Consider the following 25496-nt stretch of genomic DNA (forward strand, 5'->3'; position numbering starts at 1 on the left):
CTGCTGGTGTGGTGGCAAAAAGGCCTATAAATACTTGACCCTAAAGGTCAAGTTAGAAACAAAACATGTTTACTAAAATTGAGCAACCCTGAATGGTCTCACTATGGGGAGATGTCTTAGAACAGAGTGACCTGGCAAAAAATCTGATGGAGAAACATTGTGATGGGGGAAAAAGATGTCGTTGGCAGAACAAAGTGTGGTAAAACGCCAAGTAAGATGAAGCTAAGTGTTCTGGAAACGGCAGAAAATCACACACACACATAGAGATGCAGCCACTTCAAATTTCTTTTTGGCCAGTGGTGGAGCCCTGACCGATACGTGACAGGTCCCTGTCGTCACCTGGCCGGGCTCGTAGCTCTAATGAGATTCCCCGGGATGACGTAGAGAATATGGGGCTGACTGGTAAGGCCCCTAAATTCAATTTGTAGAAACCAGTTGCAATGGTCTGTCTATCCACCAGGAGGAGCAGTGTGGAAGCTGAAGAGGTTTACTGCGCCTCTTATTACTGAGAGACCCACACAGAGCATATTTAATGATTATCAGGCTACCATGTCATAGGCCATAAATATTATGCTTCAGCGTTGTTATTCAAAAGAGTTGCATGAAAATTAATATATATGGCTGGGAACCGAGTGATAGTACTGCAAGAACAAAACTGCGTTTGAATCATTAGTCTTGGTGGCTGAGTTTATCTGCAGTGGTAATGATGATAATGTCATATTGTAATAGATATAGTAATATCGTGTATGGAAATGTAATTTATGGTGCTGTTAGATTGCTGTTAGACCACCCCACTCTGTTTACAGAATGTGCGAAAGACGAGGATTTTTTTAACCTCAGCAAGAATGTTGTTTTTCAAAGACTACACGCCAACAAATATGGACTGAAGCAGAATCTTTCGTAAGATAAAAACAGCTTGTGAATATTGGAAATTAGGGCTGGGTGGTATACCGGTTTGTTACGAAAAACCAGTATTTATTGTCGTTATGGTATGAATTTTTCATTTTCCGCAATACTGGTGAATAGCCCAAACAACGTCTGGAACGTGCGCGGCAGGAAAGTGTTTCAGTGGGTACCCATTTCACAGCTGCACCGCCGCTAGAGCCGGCGAGAATGAGAGAATAGAGAAAAGTTTAGAGGCGAGAATAGCTGCCGGAGAGTCCTGAAAGCGATGCAACTGCACAAGATGACCCAGAAGAACTCATACCAAAAAGAGCAGTGTTCCCCCTATATGCAGCCAGCAGCGGCGCTCCGCTGTTTACATTTCTCCTCTGCTCTCTGTATCGTGCACGGCGGAGTTTCGTCCAATGCGCGAGCACACACACATACACAGGTGAGCACACTAGAGCACGGCTCGGGCCACATTTTCCTGACTGAAGCTGACCCGTCCTGAGTCCGAGCACGGCACTAATGGAGCGGAGCCTGTGTTGCGTTCAGGCGTTGTCACGTTTATAACAAATTCCGGCACTTGAATAGGCCATAGCATAACACAGCAGCATGTCAAGTGGGCCGAACATGAGCAAAATACCGTCAAATACCGTGAAACCGATATGATATTTTTTAAAAATGTGATAGGAAAATTTTGTCATACTGCCCAGCCATGCCTTGGAAATGATTACAAAGATATTTTCTTTTTTAATTATCATTTTGACGTTGGGATTGTACAACGCTCTGTACGTGCTCTGCCTCCCTCACGCAGCACGGCTTCACCTCATTGATCTGTCGCTCTATGTCTAAACAAGATCTGGTGCAAGAGGAATCTGTGATAAAATCTTTATTACAATTTATTAACACTAGCCAAGGAGTCATTTTTACCCCCCCTGCTATTTCCAAATGCTTGTAAATTGGTCACAATAAAACTCTAACATTTCTCTGTGAAATGCAAGCTAGTTTTGATAGGCAGACAGACAGACAGACAGGAAAGAGGAAAAGAGAGGGATTTGGATCGTGTAGCCTAATTATGAACCAGAGAAAATGGAAGAATGTCGAACAAGCTCTGGAGATGCTTCAGGACATAAGTGACGGAGAATCAGATGGGGGAAAGGTGATTGAGGGAGAGACGGATGGAGGGAGACACAACAGTGGAAGAATTGTAAAATGTCACTAAACTAATGAATTTCGTTAGTTTTAAATATGAAGTATTGTAAAATGTCACTTCGATGAGGCTGTCAGTCAGTTAGTGAGAGATCACAGGCTGAAATTGGCATTTCATCCTTAAGTGTAGCCGCAACGACAGTGAAGCTGCACGTAGCCTGCAGAGCTTAACTGAAAAGGAGTGAAGTACTTTCACTAATGCGACATAATGTGGTCCTGTTTATCTTGGAAGGTGAGAGAGCTCAAACACATAATTAGCATTACCATGAACCTTTTCATTCCTTCTGAATTGGTGAGTATTTCCATCTGAATAGGTTTCCCAGTCACTCAGATCATCACATTAAGTGGGCTATACGAACTTTTGATGCAAACAGTCACCAACACATCATCACTGTCGATGTCTAAACTACCTCGTAACAGGGACATTTTACAATTCTTCACATTATAAACTAAAAAAATGATTTTGTCTTTTAATTAATGTTAATGTTATTTTAAAATCTAAGTCTCTTAATGAGCAACTTTTTCTAAATGATTTAAGTAATTATTTTCAGGCACCAAGTTATTTTCAGAACGTTTCTCATTATTCTGAGAGACTAACTCAGTATTTTCAGATACGGAAGACCTGGGCCAGTTGTAACAAAATTTTAGGTTTTTCTTAATAACTAATGTGTTTATAACATTGATGCTGCAGCAGATAAAGGTGGTCATTTTAATAACTTAAATACTGCTGGGTGGCTTATTGTAACCTGTAATAATATAACTTAGCAACAAATTTATATTATTGTACAAAGTACTGTAACTAATAGGCCAAACTAAATCTTTAACCCTTTTCCCCATAATGATGACATATGAGGCCTCCCCTTAAATCCTTAAAGGGATTGTGCACCCAAAAATGAAAATTCAGCCATTATCTACTCACCCATATGCCGAGGGAGGCTCTGGTGAAGTTTTAGAGTCCTCACAACACTTACGGAGATCTGAGGGTTAAGTGAGTAGCAGCACAACCGCACACCTAATGGCTGACGGCGACCCAGATTAAAACGTCCAAGAACACATAATTGAAACCACAAAATATCTCCATACTGCTCCTGCGTAGTGATCCAAGTGTCCTGAAGCCCCGACATAAAAAACATCATTTGAACTCTGTTTTTAGCCTCGTTGTAGCCTGTAGCTCAAACTGCCTCTCTGTGGAACGTGCTCACGTGTGCTGGCTTGGGCGCGAGACCAGCGAAAGCACGTGAACACACATGAAGGCGGTGCCCATGTCTCACGGTCTCGCGCAAGCGCACACACGTCAGCGCAGTGTACACGGAGGCAGTTAGAGCTACAGGCTATAATGAGGCTAAAAACAGAGTTTAAATGACGTTTTTCCAAATAAACAATCAATCAATCAATTAATAAATTTTATTTATAAAGCCCAATATCACAAATCACAATTTACCTCACAGGGCTTTACAGCATACGACATCCCTCTGTCCTTAGGACCCTCACAGCGGGTAAGGAAAAACTCCCCAACAACTTTTTGTTTGGATTTTTTTTTTTTTTTTTTTTTAATGAAAAAAAAAAAAATCAAATACAGTCAAAAGTAAAATGGGTTTTAAACTGCTCTGTGCCAAACTTGGTGATATGTTACATATTTCAATAATTTGGCAAATATATTTTAATATTTGTTGTGGATAAAAAGTTCAGAACATGTATATATTTGATACAAAGTATAATTTATTTTTAACAAAACGAAACGCCACTTTAAAAAAATGTAAGTTTTTAAATGGTGATGACAAATGAATAAACCTATTGAAATCCTCATAAATAGATAGTTTAGAGCCTCAAGTTTCTAAAGATATAGGTTGTAGGTTGGTGGAGTGTGACATTTATTTATGATCATTTGGCGAGATTTAATTATTTTATTCAAATAATTCCGTGGGTAGCCTTAGAATGTTCTATAACGGTGGTTCTATTAGGCATTTTATGGGGTAAAGAGTTAAGATAGAAGTAGTGCAATAAAAGCGTAATATTTACATCTGAGACAGTGGAGTACATTAATAATGTAGCATAGAATGGAAATACTACTAGGTAAAGTACAAGTACGTCTAAACCTTTGTTAGTTTTTGTGTTTCTGTGAGGGAAGCGCCATCTCATGGTGACATCTTGTAATTGAATAAATGGGCGTGTTACTGTGGAATCTAGGCACACCCCCAGAGAGGTGGGGTGGGGAATGGTATTTGGCTGGAAGTTGCTGGACATTGGCAGGCATCCGGAAGGCGTGGGAAATTTGAAGTGGCTGCATCTGTACACACACAGAAAGTTATGTATGATGTTTATCTGAGGGGGAGTATAAGTGTGTTCGGTGAAGTGCTCTACGGGGCTGTCTTATTGTTGCCGTATGTGAAGTTGTAAGCTACAGCCTGCGCCAAGAGACTGCTTACGTCATCATTGCTTACGTCATCACACAGAGTTTTGCCGCCTTCCGCTTCCTGCTTGAGTCGGCGTCCTCCATCACCTTGGCTCTTTATTTATAACTTTAAACCAGTTTTATGCCACGTCTAATGAACTACTTTTAAGATTTTATTTGTTTAAAGTCTGTTCGTTTGGCTGGATGGCCGATCTCGTGTTCTTGATCGGTGGATTTTGAGCTTTTTGGACACGGGTGACTGGTGACACAGCCGCACCCCAAACTTCATTAGCGTTTCGCTAACTTTTAGCAACAATCTAGTTTTTCTCTGCTCTACAACTGGATTAACTACAATGATACTGCCTGCCTGAGAGTGAAAGTCCCCGTGAACACTTCGGCCACCCCAGAAGCCTTTTTACACCTTCTGTGCCATTTTCTTGACATGGGAGTGACTGCAGCTACCTGGCGAAACTCACTGGTTTCTCCCGGACACTCATTCACCTCTACGCGCCGGTAAGTCCTGCTTTCTACCGGACCCCAACCCACCCTGATCTGAGTCAACACACTTTTGGAGTCCCCATGCGTAAGTTTGTAAGTTTTTAAGTTTTTACTGTGGCTCATACCAACGGCTAAAAAAAACAAAACAAAACAAAAAAAAAAAAACAAAAAAAAAAAAGACAAAAAACTTGAGAATGTAGCTTTCTGGCAAATATAATCACGTCATTACGCATTAGACCGTTGCTGCCGGAGTTTGTTTTCTGCTTCCTTGGCTACCCCATCTGCCCCCCATGGCTCCACTCACCTCTCCACACCACTGTGACAGCTGTATCCACAAAACCCAGAAGATCGCGGAGCTGGAGCAGCGCATTTCCAACCTCTACTGGATCAGGGATGAAGAGGCGCGGCTTGACTCCGTTGTCGCTCCAGGTCCCGGTCCCCCTGGCAATCCTGTGGATCTGGACTCAACCATCCCAGAACTTGGTCCCAGCTCCATGGATACAGCAGATCCCAACCCCAGTGGCTTGGCCCCAGCTCAGCGGTCAGCCTCGGCTCCTCAGCTCCGAGCTGATGATCCAGCTGCCTCAGCGACATCCAGGCCAGCCTCCTCAGTTGCAGCCCCACATCCTCCGGCGGAGGACCCGTGGCGGCTGCTGGGGGCCAAGCCTAAATGGGCGAGCAGCAGTGCAACTTTAGCTACTTTCACCTTCAGTCCAAATCCGAGGTTCAGAACTAACAACTCCACTCCCAACCAAGAGCCATGGTCCACAGTACATGGAAAAAAGCGAGCGAGGTCCAGCCCGATACATGCTCCACCTTGTGAGCTCCAACTGGAGAACAGATATAACATCTTGAGTGTTGAGGAATTCCCTGTTGAGGAATTCCCTCTGCTGCAAACTGTCCATTCTCCTCCTGTTTGCCCTTCGACTGATTCACTGCCAGCAGCCCGGGGGTTGTGGGGTCTGTTTCGGGACCCCCGTTCAGGTCCGCGACCTCCTCCTCCAGGCGCCGGATCGTGAAGGAGGCTGCTCTCAGGGCGGGATGCTCCGGTGGTCTTCCATGCCGTGAAGGGTTGTGTGAGCCCCCAGCCACCGCTGAGGTTGTGACCTCTCCGCACACTCCGCAAACAGTCCCCACAGAGTAGTGGCGCTCACCCCCTCGTCCTCGGCCACTGTTCCCTCCAACCACCGCCATAGTGGGTGACTCCATAACCAGGAACATTCGCTTTTTTAATTCCACCACCCACTGTTTTCCAGGAGCCACTGTCACAAAAATCAGAGATAAACTCCCGGACCTACTGCAATCATTTCCACACTCCATTAAATATCTGATCTTGCACATCGGAACCAACAGCGTGGTCCGGGGTCAGTCTGAGCTGCTAAAGAGCGATTTTAACAGTCTGTTTTCTGCCTTAAAAGACTGCGGGATGTCAATCTTCATCAGCGGCCCTCTTCCCACACTCGGCCTCGGCACAGAGCGGTTCAGTCGGCTCCTTCAACTCCAGTCTTGGCTCCGAACCGCCTGCAATATACACGGGTTTTATTTCATAGACAATTTTAACTTATTTTGGAACCGCCCCTCCTTTTATCGACATGACGAACTTCACCCGATCAAGTTAGGAAGCCGTGTGTTAGCAGCCAACATACAGCATACTGTACACACAACGCCACTCACACATGCGTGACTGTTTACGTGCCACACCCCCTTCTCAGTGCCTGCCTCTTCTTCTACGGAGCATTCTATAGACATTGCCTCCCGCAGCTCCCCCTACAGGCTCCAGCTGCCACTAACCTCTACAGACAATCCCTTCTGCTTTCCTATTGCCCCAACTACTGGGCTAGTCTCTACTGTCCCACAAATTCCCACCTTCATACTTGTAGTAATGAACAACAGACATCACAAAAGTCAAAACCACACAACCCACAACCACTGTCAAAATCATCTGTCTGCAAAGCTGGTCCCAAGTCTCTTAAGCTGGCATTGTTGAATGTTCGCTCGATCAATAACAAATCATTCATGCTGAATGATTTTTTCATCGCTAGAGATTTAGATTTCATATTTTTCACCAAGACCTGGCAAAGGGATGAAGATTATGTGTCCATGAAGGAGCTATGCCTAGCCGGGTTCCAGACCATAGACCCCGCCCACTCAACTGAGTAGGCTTGCATCTCTGGTCTGGCATACTTCAATGAATTTGCGATTAATCTCGTCCAGATGATGGACGGACCAATGAACGCCGGGGGTGGGGGTGGGTCTAGCAATTAGCCAATCAGTGCCACGCTGATGTCAAGCTGTATGCCGGTGGGTAACTGGTGAGGATAGCAACAATGGCGACCGCTACAGATCCTACAGACCACATTAACGATGCTATCGAGGTATTTCGCCACTACTCGCGTTAATGGAGGACCAAATTAAGGAAGCTGCTAAACTGGATTTAACAGCGATGCAGCTGGGCGTGCACGACGACGGAGACATTTTAAACGGGCAATGCTCGCTTGTTTTCGGCACCCCCGAGGCATGGATACTAATGACGTCAGATTCTGGGTGAGTCGTTGATCTCTACTGATTGGTTAGGGAAAAATCAAATTCCCTCCCCCTTGTAAATTGCCTTCAATGGAGGCGATGTCAGACTGAAGGTTCTGGGAGCTTCAGTCTTGATGTTGACTCCAAAGTTTTAACTTTTAACTCACACTGCTCTGCTATTCTTGATAAGATTGCTCCTTTAAAGCCTCGAACTATCCCCGCAGCTAATCCCACTCCCTGGCTGAACGACGAGATCCGCTGCCTTCGTCGTAAATGTCGGAGAGCTGAGCGCTTGTGGAAATCAACCAAGCTTCATGTACATCGTCTTTATTTTAAAGAACTGTTAGCTGAATCCAATTCTGTTCTTAGGGTGGCCAGAGCCTCTTATTTTAAAAATCTCATCATCTCCAACAAGAGAAATCCCAAGGTCATTTTTGACACTATAAGTAGCATTACTGGTGCGCAACCGCCTGCTCTACCTGTGTCCTCTGATGAGGACTGTAGCAATTTTTTAATGTACTTTATGAATAAGGTTGCCAGTGTCAAGGCCAGTATAACACCCTCCTCCTCCTCCCTTCCTGATCCTCCCAAACAACAGTCAATTATTGATAATTTCTCACTTGTCTCCTTACAAGACTTAGCAGATCTTGTGTGCACTATGAAGATCTCTTCTAGTCCGCTGGATAGCCTGCTCACAACTTTGCTGAAAAATGTTTTCTGGCCCATTTCCAAGTTGCCCTTTGTATCTAAGATTCTAGAAAAAGCAGTTGCAAACCAGTTAGTGACAGTGTTGAACAGTTACAATATCTTAGATAAATTTCAGTCCGGTTACCGTCAGTTACATTCCACAGAAACTGCTCTTCTCAGGGTCTCCAGTGACATCATGATGGCCTCCGATGCTGGTAAATCCACTATCCTGGTTCTGCTTGATCTCAGTGCAGCCTTTGGCACTGTTGATCACCACATCCTTTTAGACAGGCTGAGGGACAGGGTAGGCATCTCAGGGACCGCCCTTCATTGGTTTAAATCCTATCTGTCTGATCGATCCTTTTCTGTGGCTGTTGGCCCTCATAAATCAGAGTTTGCCGCACTTTCTTGCGGGGTGCCGCAAGGTTCAGTGCTTGGGCCTATCCTCTTTACGCTATACATGCTCCCTCTCAGAGATGTCATCAGCAATTTTGAAGGTATCTCATACCATATGTATGCAGATGACCTCCAGTTATATTTTTCTTTTAACCCTGATAGGACCGATAGAATTGACTCACTGTATGATTGTATGAATGTAATTAAGGACTGGATGTCTTCTAACTCCCTTCAGTTGAACGCAGCTAAAACTGAGATTTTAATTATTGCACCTGACGCCTCAGCATCCAAAGTGGCCAGCTGCTTAGGGTCCCTCAGTGCAAATGTGCACCCCAAGTTGAGAAACCTTGGGGTCACATTTGATCAGGCCATGCTCTTCGATGACCACATCAAAACTGTCACTCGTCCTTGCTTTTTCCACCTCAAAAACATTTCCAAACTCAGATCCATGTTAACTTATTCCGAGCTAGAAATGATCATCCATGCTTTTATTTCCTCACGTGTGGATTACTGTAATTCTCTTTTCACCTGTCTCAATAAAACTTCATTAGACCACCTCCAACTAGTCCAGAACGCTGCCGCCAGGCTTCTGTCCAGATCTCATAAGTGCACTCACATCACTCCAGTCCTGGCATCCCTGCACTGGCTCCCTGTTAATTTCAGGATCCAGCACAAGATTCTAACCATCACTTACAGAGCACTCCATGGTCAAGCACCTGCATATTTGACGGATCTGGTGTCCTTTCACTGTCCTGTCAGGTCACTGCGGTCCGCTGACGGCCACCTACTTACTGTCCCTCACACAAGATTAAAGACGAAAGGTGATAGAGCCTTTAGCACCTAAATGGTGGAATGCACTACCTCATGAGCTGAGAGCGGCCTCTTCCGTGGACATTTTTAAAAAGCAGTTAAAAACACATCTGTTTAGGCATGCGTTCCATTAATTGTCCATTGTATCATCTCTGTATTTCGCTGCACTTTACTTTTTATTTGTTTTTGTGTGTTTTGCATTGTTTCTGTTATTGTATTTTTTGTATTTTATCTTGTGAAGCACTTTGTGAGTCCTCTCTGTGAGAAGTGCTATATAAATAAAATTTACTTACTTACTTACTTACTGTGTCTTCAATAAAAAACCTGCGAAAGGCTGTGAGGGCAAAAGGCTGTGAATTGACCTCAAGTCATACGAGTCATTTTTCAACACTTGGTAACATTTCAAGCAGAAATGTGCATATTTGGGAGATGTGTCTGCCCTTGGGAATATATTAAATGTCATCATTTATGACAGACATTTTCCTTTGCTATGTGCAGGTGAAGCGAGAGGTGGGTGACGTCAGTATTCTGGTCAACAATGCTGGAATTGTGACAGGAAAGAAGTTCATGGATGCTCCTGATTCCCTGATTGAGAAGACAATGGAGGTCAACACTATGGCTCACTTCTGGGTAAGTCAGACACAGCAGACAATCACTAAAATATTCCTCTACAGCTTAGCTTTGGATCCTAATGAATTCTCACTGAGACTTTTTTTTTCTTTTTTGATTGAACATAAAGGTTTAGCGGCAGACCAGTCAATATTGGAGATAGTTATTTTCTTTAGTCATTTAGCATTTCTCTTCATTTCTTTGTGAAAATGTTGTATATGGAGGCTGTAGTGCTCCACCAAAATGATTGTACAGTTTATACTGTATGTTATAATATATGTTTTTAGTTATTTTTAATAGTTTGATGAATCAGCACATTTGAGAAATATAAAATAAAGATGAATATTTATTCTTGACCTCTAAAATGGTAGTTTGGTCCACTCACTAGGTTTTTTTCCAGCACTTTAAACTCTCAGTCTTCATATCACATGACCAGAGTTCTATAGTTGGGTCACATGATGACAACCAGGACTGTAACAGTTTGTGTATTTGTGCTGTGCTGTCATGGTACAGGGGTTCACGGTTTGATGCATGCAGAATATACAGTATGGAGATTGATGCAGTTAATAAATCAAATTTCACAAGCGTGAGTTCCACCTGGAAACTTTTAGCCATAGCAACATAAAATAAGGTTAGCACAACAAGCAGATTGGCATGCAAGTCAGCTAACTATGGGTGAGCTCAAATGAAATGGTAAAGTGGGAACCCGTAGGCCCAATTACAACAGCAAGTTGTACGTTGAGTCGTGATGAAGACAGTGTGTTACTGCTGCTTAGCTGTTGTTGGGGATGTGAATTGAAACTCATCCAACATGCCAGCCACGTTTAACCAGGATGTGCCAATTACAGGGACAGGGAAAAAAAAAAACCTACATGGAGCCCAAGTTTAGTTTTCTACCACTCTGTATATTTTGGTATATTAGTAAAATTTCACTTTGAGAAGAGTGTTTGTACAGTGTAATACACAAGTGTTTGAAAAGTTCCTTTTATTTATTATGAAAATTGTTTACCAAAATGTTACCTCATCTAGCAGGACTGTGTCTGTCTTTGGCAATTGTTTTGCTGTCTTTTGTAAATGAATGAAAAGAAATGTATCCTCGTGCATTTGTTTGTTGCATCAAACCATGATTTATTAACTGGGGTAGGAACCAAAGCATGACTTCTGTGTACTGTTACATCCCTAATGGCAACTAAGCAAAGCTGATCTGTTCATGAAGACTGTGAGATGCAGAAAAGCTTGAGAAACATTGATTTTTTTTTTCTTCTTAAATTTGACCTTAATTCTTATTTTCCTTTTTTTGGTAAAAAAAAAATCAAGATAATGACTATGATCAGTGAACAGTGTACTCAGTCAGTGTACTCTGACAGTAGATGTCAATTGTCTTCTCACTGTATGATGAAATCTGTGTTTAGGTTTCATGCTCTCTGTGTTTTGTCTCTCCTCCCAGACCTACAAGGCCTTTCTTCCTGCCATGATTGCCAACAATTACGGCCATCTTGTCAGCATTGCTAGTTCTGCTGGACTCATAGGAGTCAATGGATTGGCAGGTGTGTCTTTTCTCCTAATCATATCATGCATGTCACTTATGTTACAGCAGCTTTCAAATTAGTTTTTTTTTTTTGTAGAAAAAATTGACAGCTCTGGTGAAAATTGGTAATCTAATGGTCAGACTGCCATTTTATTGTCACCTTCTTTATTCAGTGTGTAATGGTATCCATGTTAGCCAAATTCTGTTTGGAACAGGTGTCTGGTTTAGTTTTGTCCTAACCTGTCAGTAGTAAGTTATGTATGCTTACCGCTGACGTCAGCAATCTGTGGATTCAGCTTTATCTGTACATCAACTTGCACAGCTGCAGTCACGACAAGCACGTCACTGTTTTTGTCAGCATTGGATTGGATATGGTCAGCACTGTTGCCTCACAGCAAAGGCCTCTGTGTTTGGACTGTTGGGCCCTTCTGCGTGGAGTTTGCATGTTGTCCCTGTGTCAGTGCTGGTTTTTTCCAGGACCTGCAACTTCCTCCCACAGTCTACAGACATACTGATCAGGTTAATCGTTGACTCTAAATGTAAGTGTGAAACATTGTGTGGCCTTGTGTTAGCCTAGTGATAGTTCAGGGTAAAGGCCATGTCATATCTGTTCAGAATGTTATGAATGCACTTTGGCCCATTATCCATGGAGGAATTCAGGGTCCAGAGACTGTTTCAAGGGTCCGTCAGAGTAGCTTCAACTCTGCTTGTAAATACTGTCCCCTGGTCAGTGAACTGTGTGATGTCATTTTCCATTTTTTGACTTTCATCTCTGACTACCGCACCAGAATTAAGAAGATTTTGGACTGATGTTAAGTGCGCAGCTCTTTTTTTTTTTTTTTTTCGCTCATTACAACTGTGTGATGAGCACACAGCTTTAGAAATGACCTCAGCTGAATGATTTTGGTCAGAGCCAATTACAGCTTTCTTTGATTGATAGGTAAGAGGCTGTATAAGCTGATTTATTTCCCATCCAATGTGTATTGGAACCCTTTGTTCTCTAGGTACACATTCTACATTGTAAACAAGTCTTCACTGGGGTCTTAAAAATATGCGGTGTGATGTGAATGACTCAAGCTCTGGGCAGCACACAGTAAACACACAGAAGGCAGAGGCCTCAAAGAAATAATATTGCGAGCAGAGTGCCAGAGAGGGATCCAAGCAAAGTCATTCCTAAATTAAAGCTGCAAGCAGCTGTGATCGGGTCCTCACTCTCCCGCCCCACTGCAGGGGGCCAACAGCACACATAACTGAAGCGGTTATGTGAAAACTCAGAGTAAGTTAACCCTGAGATGAGGGAAACTCTGGGTTGTCCGTTCCAGACTGAGAGCTAACTTAAAACTCTGGGTCAGTTACCATGGTATTGGTGTTTATCAATATAAAAATATGGCATTTACTGTTTCCACAAGGGGGCGCTATGAGTTAGAGTGAGTATGAGAATAGGAAGCGTGCAGGGCAGGTCTCTTGTCAAGTACATACATTTTGAAGCAGTTAGGATGAAGTATGTGGGAGAGAGAGTTGCTTGAATATGCATGGCGATGCATCAAATATGGCGGCGCCATAGCGGCCACGCACCTTGACATAGAGAAAAGCTTTTAATAGCTTTTGATCAGCATTGTCTCAGGATGATATGTACCAGATCTGAAGTTGATTGGACATAATCTGTAGGAGTTTGTTCAAATACAAAGTTGTGGAAATCGCAAAATCGCTGCCAAAATAAAAAGTTTAAATCAAAATGGGCAACTTGCTGTTTGGAGTAGACCATTGATTGCAGAGACTTTTTTGTGTGGTTGGGCAACATACACATAAGTACAAATTTTCATCTTCCTACTCCAAAAAAACCCCTATGGGAAGGGGGTTTTGAAAATTTCAAGGAGGCGCTATAGAGGCATTTTGTCTCCCCCATGGGCGACGCCCCTATCAGATGCAAGAGCTCGCCATTCTTGACCTGTGTATCAATTTTCATGGGGAGATGAGGTTGTTGAAGCCATCAAAAGCCAAACGTATTTAGTGGCGAGGGATCGATAGTCGTCACGCCGCCACACGGACACCATTAGATGTAGCTTCACCGCCTTTATAAGGTAGCTTCACCGACTTGTTCTGCATGCATTAGAAGTGGAATGAAGTTGATGCGGTCAAGTTTGTGGCATTAGTACATGTTAAAGTAAAGACTGGTCACTTCCTTTTACCACCGGGGGGCGCTATGAGTAAGGTGGGATATTAACATATCGGGGCGTTCGGGTTGGAACCATCATCATGTCCAGCAAGTTTGAAGCTGCTGAGATCAAGTATGTGGGCGTGAGAGCCATTCGAAATTCGATGGTAAGAAAACGAAAAGTCGACAAAATTTGTCACGCCCTAGCGGCCACGCCCCTTGACTTAGAGTAAAGCTTTTAATGATCAGCATGTTGTCAGGATGATCTGTACCAACTTTGAAGTCGATCAGACGAAATCCCTAGGAGGAGTTCGTTCAAATTTAAGTTGTGGAAATCGCCGTAATGAAAAAATTCAAAACAAAATGGCCGACTTCCTGTTGGGATTTTTCCCATGACATCAAGAGACTTTTTTGTGCGTCTCGGTATGATACATGTGCGTACCAAATTTCGTTTGCTTATGACAAGTTAACCCCAAGGGGAGGGGTTTTTGAAAATTTGTAGGGGGTGCTATTTCGGCATTTCGCGTTGACCATGTGCAACCGCCCAAAAATATCGAATTTCGGATCCGTCCGGACTAATGTGGAAAGTTAGAAGCATTTTGAAATTTGGGAAAAGGGCGAAATTGGGACATGAAATGTTGGAATAATAATAATAATTAAAGCTGCAAGCAGCTGTGACCGGGCCCTCCCTCTCCCGCGTCTACGCGGGGGGGCAGCAGCGCGCATCACTGAAGCGGTTATGTGAAAACTCAGAGTAAGTTAACCCTGATGTGGTGTGATGTTTCATCTTCCTACTCCAGAATACCCCCTATGGGAAGGGCATGTTGAAAATTTCAAGGGGGCGCTATAGAGGCATTTTGTCACCCCCATGGGCGACGCCCCTATGAGATGTATGAGCTTGCCGTTTTTGACCTGTGTATCAATTTCATCTGAATATGATGTCGGTGAAGCCATCAAAAAGCCTAACATATTTGGTGGCGAGGGCAACGTCATAGTAGCCACACCCCTTGACAGAGAGAAAAGCTTTTAACCCTTTATGACCTACCATAGAACAAGTCTGCCAGAGCATATCTTTACAATTTTACCTGTTGTAGGGCCATTGGAGTATTTTAATATGCTATACATCAATACAACCCTTAAATCCCAAATTTTAATATGTGTGGACATATGTCCATACTAATGAAAGAAATTGCTAAAAAGTGCAATAAACCACTAAAAAAATGAAAATAGTTTTTGTTTTTACACATATTTTTCTAAAATACAGAAATATCATGGCTGTATCCTTCAAAATTGTAAATGTAAAAAAGTTGCACAAAATCCTTTCAAACCACGGAAAATTTATTTTGAGTGTTTTCATAACTTCATTTTTGAGATACACTCATTTTTATAAAATGTGACAAAAATGAAAGTTAAATGCACATTGTGCACAATTAGCAAAAATACAACATGTACATCAAAATAAACTATTTACAATAGAACAACCAAAGTTCAAAGTCAAACATTACTTTTCAATAGCACCAGGGGAGCTGTGATAGGTCTTGTGACAGTTCCTGTCCCTGATGAGCAATATTTTTTATATTATTTACATACTGTGGTAGAGGTGGCTGCACACCAGGCCTCCTTTTGGGCAGAAAATGTGGTAGGGCATGTGGCAAGATGTCAGGCTCCTTTTCGGTTCTCCAGCCAGCTGCATCACCAGGGAGTGTCTCTGACCTGGAGCCTCTGTTTGCTGGAGACCGCTCTGCCTCCCTCTGGGGTGCAGGGCGAGGAGAGCCCCCCACTTCCTCCTCCTCATCATCGTCAACTCTGCGTACAGATGTTACACAGTGTGTTAGATGTGTTCAACATGAGAGCAATACAATAATGGTACGTATTTAGTGCAAAATGCTTTCAGTTGTGTTACATGTATATTTTTTTTACTTTACTCTAACTCATAAACAAACAATATTTCATGGATATATACATACATGTCATAGGAAGGATCTCTCCCTTGGATGAGGTCGGCTTCATCACCGCTTTCGGCAGAATCCGGACCAGATGAGTGGAGTGAATCTTCAGCCGACGCTGTAATTAGCTTGAAAGCTTCGCGCCGGGAGAAAAGCCGTTTCGCACGTCCGGGTTGTTGCGGTTCCATAAATATATGTGTGCGAGTGTGTGGTGAGTGTCTGGTGTGTGTGTGTGTGTGTGTGTGTGTGTGTGTGTGTGTGTGTGTGTGTCTGTCTAAGTGTTGTTGTGAAAGAGTAAAATAAAAAACGAGAGCGAGAGCAAGTGTGTGACTGCAAGCTGAGAGAAATATTTACTGCGGAAGAAAGAGAGGAATTTCCTGGGAAATGACGTCACTCCTTGTTGTTGCGGGTAGTGTCGCGAGAAAGACACGCAAGAAAGTAACATGACAGTTCATGCTCACAACGTGATGACGTTTAGTCCAACATAAGAAGTGCTGTGAATACCCGCGATCAGGATTATAATGTTTTTGTTCTTAGCGCTTTTTACTGTTTTTCTACAAACCTGTCAGTGCAAGGAAACAGCACTCTGGGACATGATGAATGCATGGTAAGTTAGAGTAACTCCTCCGATTTTAAATGCAAAAAGAATTATTGCTCTATCTTATTTGGTTGCAATTCTACCTGCATTTAAATATCAATATGCAAATGGGATCGCGGGTGCTCCCGCCGGTTGTAAAGGGTCAATAACTTTTGATCAGCATGGTCTCAGGGGCTGAGGCTGTTGAGCAACCAGGGGCTGCGGGGAGACCCAGAGCAGGCATGGATTGGTGGTGTAAATGTGGGGCTTACTGGCCACTTTATTAGGTACACTTGTGCAATCTAATACAAGTCAATACAACAGCTCTGCCACACATTCTACGTTTACAAAGCTTTTACTTTTTCAGCTTTTGTCAGAAAAGTGATTATTCTACTTTATTGTTGAGGTCGTAGTGGGTGGTGTTGGTGTACTGGAGTGCAATATATTTAAAAGTGTTCCTAATATTTTGTCCTCCTCAATTAGACAAAATTAGGAGGCCACCTCAGTACACCACCACCATTCACTATGGCCTCAATAATAAACAAAGTAGAGTCACCACATTCTAGACGATGTCAACAATAACCGAAAATTTATAAGCTTCAGGGAAAAAATCATGGTATCGTCATTTTACTGGATTGCATTAGATTACACAGGTGTACACAAAGTGGCCAGTGACTGTATGTTACATACATACAGATTACAGACAAATACGAATACTGTATTTTTTAATTTAAACAGCAGAAATATTTATGTAAACGTGTCTTTACAGTAAAAATGAATATTTTCTATATAGTATTACAAAGAAAGTACTGTATTATTTATAGTAATAACGTTTACATTAACAGTAAAAATAGTTTTTGGTGTTTTTGTACACCAATATTTACATTGACTACACCACAGTGTACTAGTTGTCCTGCCTTGAAACAGCCAATCATCTCATCCTCTGTCCCATCTGCAGCCACTGTGATGCCACACACCTTACAAGACAACATGTCACAATTTAATTTTAAAACTAGGCTACATGCGTAATAATGACTTTTTATCTCACAATTTTGATTAGGAATAGCAATGTCTTTTTTTCCATTACTGGCGAAAATGGGCTTCCATAGATAAAGATAGTTACACACCCTAAGCAGGCGTCATATGCCAGCTGTTTCCACTTGCCACACAATAAATAGAACATAAGTCTTTAAGCTGGTTAATATTTTCTCCATCAGCTATCATTCTAAACAAGACTGTTGCCATACATATAACATGAATCTACCTACACATTATTTACATATTTAACAATGTCAAACACAACACAGAAGACCCAAAGCAACCACACTGACTACATCTCCAAGAAAGCCCAGCGCTCTGGGAGCATGCGTGAAGCAGTCTCGAGACGGCAGCGCAGACATGTGAAGACACGGCCTGTGTTTACATACTGCACTAGCCTTGGACTAATACGTTCATTGCATGAACGTCTTGAAAACGAACCCCGTTTTTTGTTTGGGGGTTCCCGGTCTCCACTGATTCACGTCTCCATAAACATTCAAATCAAACATGTAATGTACTAACCACATAGTCACAGATTTCACACTTACTACCAATGTGCAATACACCTCTCAACCGCTAAAGTGACGCTGTGGCGCAGTAGAAAGCTGGTGCACTCATTCACTGCAGGAAGAAAATTTCAAGACATCCCAAGATAAAATGCATGTTTATTGAACAATAACGGATATACAAACACACGGCAACCCCCATACACCTGCACATGCACATGCACGAAACACAACACAATGCTCTACAACAGACCACGGAGTCAAACATTAGTCCACATTAGCTCAGCGAGTGTTCAACCACCGGCATGCCTTGGGTAACTTCGACCACCGAGAATGCTCCCGGGAGTTAGCCGAGTGCTAACCCAGTGAGATGTGCTATACACACATTAGAGGCTGAACGCTTATAACGCTAATGAACCACAAATTATAAGTTACCTAAAGCACGTCGGGATAGCGTGGTGAACGTCAACACACAACCATTTATTAATAATTCAGCCGTAACAACTGTGTGGCACAAACTCAGTGGTTTGGTTATAAATAATGTCGGGCTCGGTTCGGGTTCGAACAGAAATATGTGGCCGTGCCGCACTCTAACACACACACACAGACACACGGAAAAACATTATAAGTTTATAAAAAAATTTTAAAAAAACCGGACGTGCCGGACGGGACGTGAAAAGTGGACATGTCCAGGCAAAAGAGGACGTTTGGTCAGCCTAACGCCGTTAACGTTACCTAACACAAAGAAGAATGTGAATGGCTCGTTTCTCCTCTGACACGCCACATACCTGTGTTCCGCCACGGCTCGGTTGTCCAGGTACTGGACAGTCATGACACCAACCAAAGAGGAGATTACTGGGCCTAGAGATGGTAAGCCATTATCTTGCATTTGTCAGCTGCTCTCATGTTCCCTCCTTTTGTGAAGGTCTTGTTGCCGTCCTCTGCATACCAGGCATCATATGCTCTGCGGCGTATTCCCCTACATTTGTTTGGAATATTTCAAAACGTCTAGCTTTAAATGAACACTGAAGTTGCATGTTATCGCCATCTTATCTGTTTACAATCAGCTGAGAGTGCGCAACTGCGCATGTGTGGTCTCTTGTTTTTATGACGGTAGCGTCAGGAGCAGCCAAAGATCACCTGGTGGCAAGATAGTTATCTACCAGTGTTCATAAACAAAAGAATATTGGTCATGGCTGAAATAAAGATAAAGATAGATAATTATGTACAGTTAATGCGTACAAGGTCTTCTGACTCTTTAAAAGTTGACATGGTGTCTCTAGCTCAAAGCATGAGGGACAAGAAGAGTTTGAAAGTTGATGAGTTTTGAAGAGGATTTGAAGATTTTCCAATTTACTTCCATTCACACTAATTAGACTGCCACCAGAGCGCCACTTATTGGCCGATTTGCACCGAATTTTGCATAAACCCTCATCCGGCCATGGAACACAATTAGCAAAAGTGTTGTGGTAATCCGACTGTATTTGGTCAAGATATGAAAGACTATCTGTTTTGAAAACAGTGTGCAGGAATTTGTTGTTTTATATTTTGGCCGTTTTTTGGACGATCAAAATTCTTGTAATAACTTTTTGTCAGGAGGGTTGACAGATGCTACATGCAAAGTTTGGTGCAAATCGATCAAATCGCCTAGGAGTTCAAAAAAGTATGTTTTTTATTTTTTGTGATTTAGCGAATGGAAAGTTACCGCGAAAGTAGGCGTGGCTTACACCACACAATTCAGCTGAATTCAGAGAACACGTAAATAGAAGGTTTAACAATGTGCGACATATTATGTAGGAGTTATTAGCCAAAAACGCTTTTGCATCGAAAATAGCGCCACCTGCTAGTCATTTTTGGTGTGTGAGTTACAGGGACCAGTCTATACCACCCCTATCAATTTTATTTCCATGAGTGTTATGGTGTTGGCACAGTGCCAAATATTAAATTAGATGGCCACCAGAGCGCCACCTAGTGGTGGATCAGTAAGTCCTTTGTCAGATATCCTCAGGAGGGCATTGACAATAATTACACCGAGTTTCGTGTTAATCCGCCCAACCGATGTTGAGATACAAAATACTTCAATTTAAAGAGCGCCACCTGGTGGTCATCACCTGACATTTTGCACAGAGCCTCAGGGGCTCATGGGGAAGTAGTAAACTGAGTTTCATGTCATTCGGACACACCAATGTGTAGATATGCAACACTTCCTGTTTTGTACCAAATCTGCAGGAAGCTACTATTTAATAACTTGAGTATTCTTTGGAATATCAAAATTCTTTTAATAACTTTTTGTCAGAAGAGTCCACAGATGCTGTGTGCAAAGTTTCATGCAAATCGTTGCAATTGCCTAGGAGGAGTTCAAAAAAGAAGGTGTTGTGTACAATGGAGTTCTACTGGAGCCACACACCACCAGGAAATGTTTTCTATTAAATCAACAAATGTTTATTTTTCAAAAGTTGAGTTTCAAAGTTGAGCTTGCCATGGTTCTAGACAAGAACAGAAAATAGCATTAGTAATATCATCAATATCAACAAATATCAATATCACTTAATATCATCAAGGATCAAAGATATTAAATTTCATGTCAACTAAGATCATATCAGAATAAATGAATAAAATAACAAATAAACTCTTGAAGCAAATAAATCACCACATTGCAGCTTTCATTACTTACATTGATGTGGTTTCAACAGACACATGGCATGGCATTTGTTTGGAACCAAGGACAAAGAGTGAGTGTCAATTTGGACCGCCCTTTTATAGGAGGCGTCCCAGGAAGTGGGCGTAGTCCCACTGAGACTGGTGCTGCAGATTAAAATGTTCAGTGTCTCCTTCTGGAGAGGAGGGTTAGTGCAGGGAATGAATGGATTTTAGTGCAGGGAATGAATGGATTTCTGACAGCCGCCCCCGGATTTGTGCAGCAAATACGTATCAGTTAGGTGTCCATTTCAGGGAGAGGGATTAACCTGGAGACAGGACGTAGGTATTCGTGGCCTTTGATTGCCACTGTGGCACTGCGAACATTACCATCCTTCCCAGGGTGAGTTTTGGTTATTCTTCCAACAGGCCAGGATGCTCGAGGATATCGTGGATCAATGACCATCACCACCTGACCGGTGTCCAGGTTCTCCTGGTCAGTTCCCCATTTTTGCCTGGTTTGAAGGTTGGGGAGATAGTGGCGAAGGAAGGCTGTCCAGAATTGATCAGCCAAGATCTGGCTGTGACGCCATTTACGTCTGCTGAGGAGGTCACTTTCACAGTAGATGGCCTGAGGAAGGGAAGCATCTGGCCGCCCCATGAGCAACACATTTGGTGTGACCGGGTCCGGGTCAGCGAGGTCAGAGGAGACATATCCCAGAGGTTTTGAATTCAAGATGCCCTCCACCTCCACTAAGACTGTGTGCAGGACCGTTTCTGATGTTGTTTGGCTTCCTACAGTCGCGTTGAGGGCCATCTTGATGGATTTAATTTCCCGTTCCCAGCTCCCACCGAAATGCGGGGCGAATGGAGGATTGAACCTGAAGTTTACCTGTGAGTGAGCTAGTTGCTCCTGCACATCAGGTGCCATGGCCTGGAAAGCACTTTGTAGCTCTGCCTCTCCTGCTTTGAAATTGGTCCCACAGTCAGAAAAGAGTTCGAAGGGTTTTCCTCTACGTGAGACAAATCTCCTGAAGGCCATGAGAAATGTATCTGCATCCATATGGTCAAGCAGCTCAATATGAATGCAGCGTGTTGTTAGGCATTTAAAGAGAATACCCCACCTTTTCTCTGTGCGTCGGCCAATTTTCACTGTGAAAGGCCCAAAGCAATCCATGCCTGTGGACCAAAAGGGGGGTTTGTAAAGCCTGAGACGGGCCGGAGGGAGGTCTGCCATTTTGGGAATGACGGGATTGGCTCTCCATCTCCGGCAGTCTTGACACTGGTATTGATGTTGCCGTATTGCTTGGCGGCCACGCAGGATCCAATACCTGCGTCTCATTTCTGCCAGGACACGCTCAGGGCCTGGGTGGAGGAGTTTCTCATCATAGTGTTTGATAAGGAGTTTGGTTATGGGATGGTTTGGTTCTAGTATGATTGGATGGATATTGTCATGTTGAAGACTCTCTGCTCTCCGGAGCCGACCTCCCACTCATCAGTTCCTCCCAGCTGCCATGCTTTCTCAGGTCAGGGCTGTTTGTCTCACCTGACATCACTGTTCCACAGAACATTGATTTCCGGAGCTCCTCAACTGGCTCTGCTGTAGCTGACAGACATGGATTGGCAGGCCAGCAGTCAGGGGCCAGCAAGAGGAAAGCAGGGCCTTGACTCCATCTGTTGTGCTGAGAGAGTTCTAGGAGGGTTTTGCCGCGTGTCAGGTCATCGGCCGGGTTGTTCTTTGAATCAACATATCTCCAGCTCTTTGTATCAATCAGAGTCTGAATCTCAGCTACTCTTGTTCCAACAAACACCTTAAAGCGACAGGAGTCAGATGTGAGCCATGACAGAACTGTTGTTGAATCTGTCCAAAGGGTAATTGACTGTAGTGGAATGGTGAGTTCAGAGTTGAGAAGGTTGGCCAACTGGGCACCAGACAGGGCTGCACATAGCTCAAGGCGAGGGATGGATAGTTGGCGCTTGGGGGCTATGCGCGACCTGGCCATGATGAAGCTGACATGGGTGTGGCCATGTTTGTCTGTGTTCTGAAGGTAGGCAACGGCCCCATACACACGCTCTGAGGCGTCACAGAATACATGCAGATGAGACTCTGAAGTGGCTGTATCAATAAAGGGGGGCAGATAACAGCGAGGGAAGAGAATGTCAGGGAGATTCCGGAGCTCCATTTCCCAGGTTTGCCATTCCTCCAACAAGTCGTCGTTTTTGATGATGTTGTCCCATCCTCTCTCCTGTTTCCATAGGTCCTGCACTAAGATCTTTGCATGGGTTGTGAATGGGGTTAGAAAGCCTAGAGGATCATATTGGCTGGCCAGCACTTTGTAGATGTTCCTCATTGTAGGCTGATGGTAGGGGACTGACCTGTTCTTGTAACCCAGCATGTCTGTGGAGCAGTTCCATTGGAGGCCAAGTGTCAGCTCTTTGGGGTCTCCATGCTCTGAGAGCCACAGTTCAGTTGTTTTGGACTTGGCCTCTGGGGGAAGATGTTGGACTACACCTGGATCATTACTGGCCCATTGTCTGATGTCAAATCCTCCCTTAGCCAGCAGAGGTCTCATTTTGTCGATGAGGGACTTGGCCTCCTCAGAGGAAGGGAAGCTCTGGAGGCAATTGTCTACATAAAAACAAAGTTGGACAGATTGTAAGACCTCCTCATTGCCTTCAGAGTGATTTTGGATGTGTGTCTGAACTGCATAGGTGGCACAGCATGGGCTACAAGTTGTTCCAAATGGCAGAACTTGCCATTCATAGACGCTGGGCTCCTGGTCTGACTGCATTTCTCTCCATATGAAACGCAACAGGGGTCTGTCCTCCTCCAGGAGGCGTACCTGATGAAACATGCCCTTGATGTCTCCACAGATGGCTATGGCCTGTTGGCGAAATCGGAGTAGAACTCCTAGCAGAGAGGGGCCAAGGACAGGACCAGGCAGAAGAAATTTGTTCAGGGATAGTCCCATGTACTCAAAGGAGCAGTCAAACACAACTCGGGGTTTGTTGTTGTGTTCAACCATGTGATGTGGGAAGTACCAGGTTTCAGCTGGTTTGTCTACCTGCTCACTGGGTATTTTGTTGACAAAGCCAGACTGCACAAGCTTATCCAGCTCTTCTTGGTACTGAGCAGACATTTTGGGGTCTTTGAACAGACGTCTCTCTGTAGCACGGAGACGTGGTAGGACAGCTTCCTTTGGAGCATGAAGGACTGGAATGTTTGGAGCTCTGAGTAAAGGAGTGGCATAGCGCATTACACCATCTACATCTACTCTGACTGTCTTAAGCTGGAGGAGATCAAGAGCCAGTTTGTCTTGTTTTGACCTTGTGACGGTCTTCTCATTGATGTGGGGCAAGGTGTCAATCTGCCATAGTCTCTCTACATTCTTGAACAGCTCACTCTTAAAGCAGGTCAGGGTGTAAGATATAGACATTTGCTGGGCTTGAACTAAACTAGCTGGCCCTTGGAGAGTCCACCCTAATCTGGTCTGTATGGCTACTGGACCACCAGGGGGCCCCATAATCACTGGCTCTAGGGGTGTAATGAGATGGGCATAGTCTGAACCAATAAGGACAAGAGGGCATACATGATCAATAGGTTCTAGTGGGATACCTCTGAGATGGGGATACTGATCTTGTAGCTGTTTCACAGGGTATGTGTGTTCAGACAGTCCGAGGTTCTCAGCGGTGAATGCTCCACTGATGTTGTGCATTTTGTCTGGCTGGTTGATCGGGGAAATGCCAAATGACACAGATGCTCCATCCAGTTGCACTACATCCTGTCTCACTGTGCGTAGGGAGATGGTTTCAGGCTGGGTGTTGAGGCGCAAGCGTTGGACAGCCTCAGGGAGCACAATAGATCTGTCTGCGCCATCATCCAGGATTGCATGGGTTGCAAGAGTCCTTCCCCCATTGTGGAGACACACATTAACAACTTTGAGCATGACCTTGTGGGAGCGGTTAGGTTGATCTATGTACAGGAGCTCTGATGAAGAGGAGGCTACCATATATGTGGTTGTCTTGTTAGCATTAACGTCATGGAGAACAGTTAAGTGGAGCTCCTTGCACATATTACAGGGCTTCTTCAATGTGCATTTGTCTGCCTTGTGCATTCTCCCACACCGGTTACACCTATCCTTCTCTTTGGTCCATTTCAAAATGTCACTCTTAGAGAGTTTCTTGAACTCTACACATGCACCTAGGAAATGGTCTCTAATATTACAGTAGGGGCAGTAAGGCTTAGGTAGGTTAGCATTTACCTGTCCTTTAGAGGGAGGTCTCGGTGTGGAATCAGGCTGAGGCACAGTTGACAGGTAGACTGTGGAGCCCTGTTTGGTGGGCTGGCGTTCCTTGACAGGACGTGGTCTCTCCTGTTTGTGGAGTTCAACAGCTCGCTCAGAGATGCGTTTGGCTCTTGACTTTGACTGGAGCCAAATGGAAAGATCATGAATGGAGTAGGTTTGGTTCGCCTGTCCAGTCAGAATACCATGGTTGATACAGTACTCCACAAATGAGTCTCTATACTGTACAGGGAGCTTGCTGAGGAGTCTATCAACATGAGAGCCACATTTTATCTCTGACCCATTGGGGCCCTCCAGAGACAGCAACATACCCACTAGAGAATGGACAGATAGGGAGAAATTATCAAAGGCCTCTACATCACCTATGCATATGACTGGGGAGTTCAGTATTGCCCCCAACTCACTCTGTACCAGTAATCTGGGTTGACCAAACCTCTCTTGAAGTGCTAGGAGGGCAGTGGAGTACGGTCTTGGGTCATGCATGCTGGATGCTGCCAGTTTGTGAGCTCCTGGGTGTTGAACATGCTCCAAGAGGATCTGATACTTATACTCCTCAGTGAGATGGGGGTGATTGTCAAGGAGATTATCCAGGGCCATCTTCAGGAGGGCAAAATCACTTTCCCGTCCACTCCTGAATACGGGAAGTGAAGGCCTTGGGATTCCATAGGCTGAGGCTATGACCAGATCTGTGATGTTGGGGGTCTGAACTGGTGGAGCCTGTGAGTAAACTGGCAGCTGCTGGGTTGACATAGCTGGTACTGGGAGTGTGGATAAATGACTAGAATGACTAGGAAGG

General features: G+C 43.9%; 1 protein-coding gene across 4 annotated transcripts in view; it reads left to right on the top strand.

Moving 5' to 3' along the window:
• LOC125902820 (epidermal retinol dehydrogenase 2-like) overlaps nucleotides 1-25496 on the top strand; it is a 199396-nt gene that overhangs the window by 26094 nt on the left and 147806 nt on the right. For all 4 annotated transcript variants that reach the window (XR_007451186.1, XM_049599449.1, XM_049599447.1 and 1 more), the window contains exons 3-4: nucleotides 9899-10030; nucleotides 11457-11556. Coding sequence is in view for 3 of the 4 variants with exons in the window: in XM_049599449.1 (XP_049455406.1) it covers nucleotides 9899-10030; nucleotides 11457-11556 (232 nt within the window). In the remaining variant the exon portion in view is untranslated. The remainder of the gene's footprint in view (nucleotides 1-9898; nucleotides 10031-11456; nucleotides 11557-25496) is intronic.

The sequence above is a fragment of the Epinephelus fuscoguttatus genome, linkage group LG15 (genome assembly GCF_011397635.1).
Source record: "Epinephelus fuscoguttatus linkage group LG15, E.fuscoguttatus.final_Chr_v1".
In the NCBI taxonomy this organism is placed as follows: Eukaryota; Metazoa; Chordata; class Actinopteri; order Perciformes; family Serranidae; genus Epinephelus; species Epinephelus fuscoguttatus.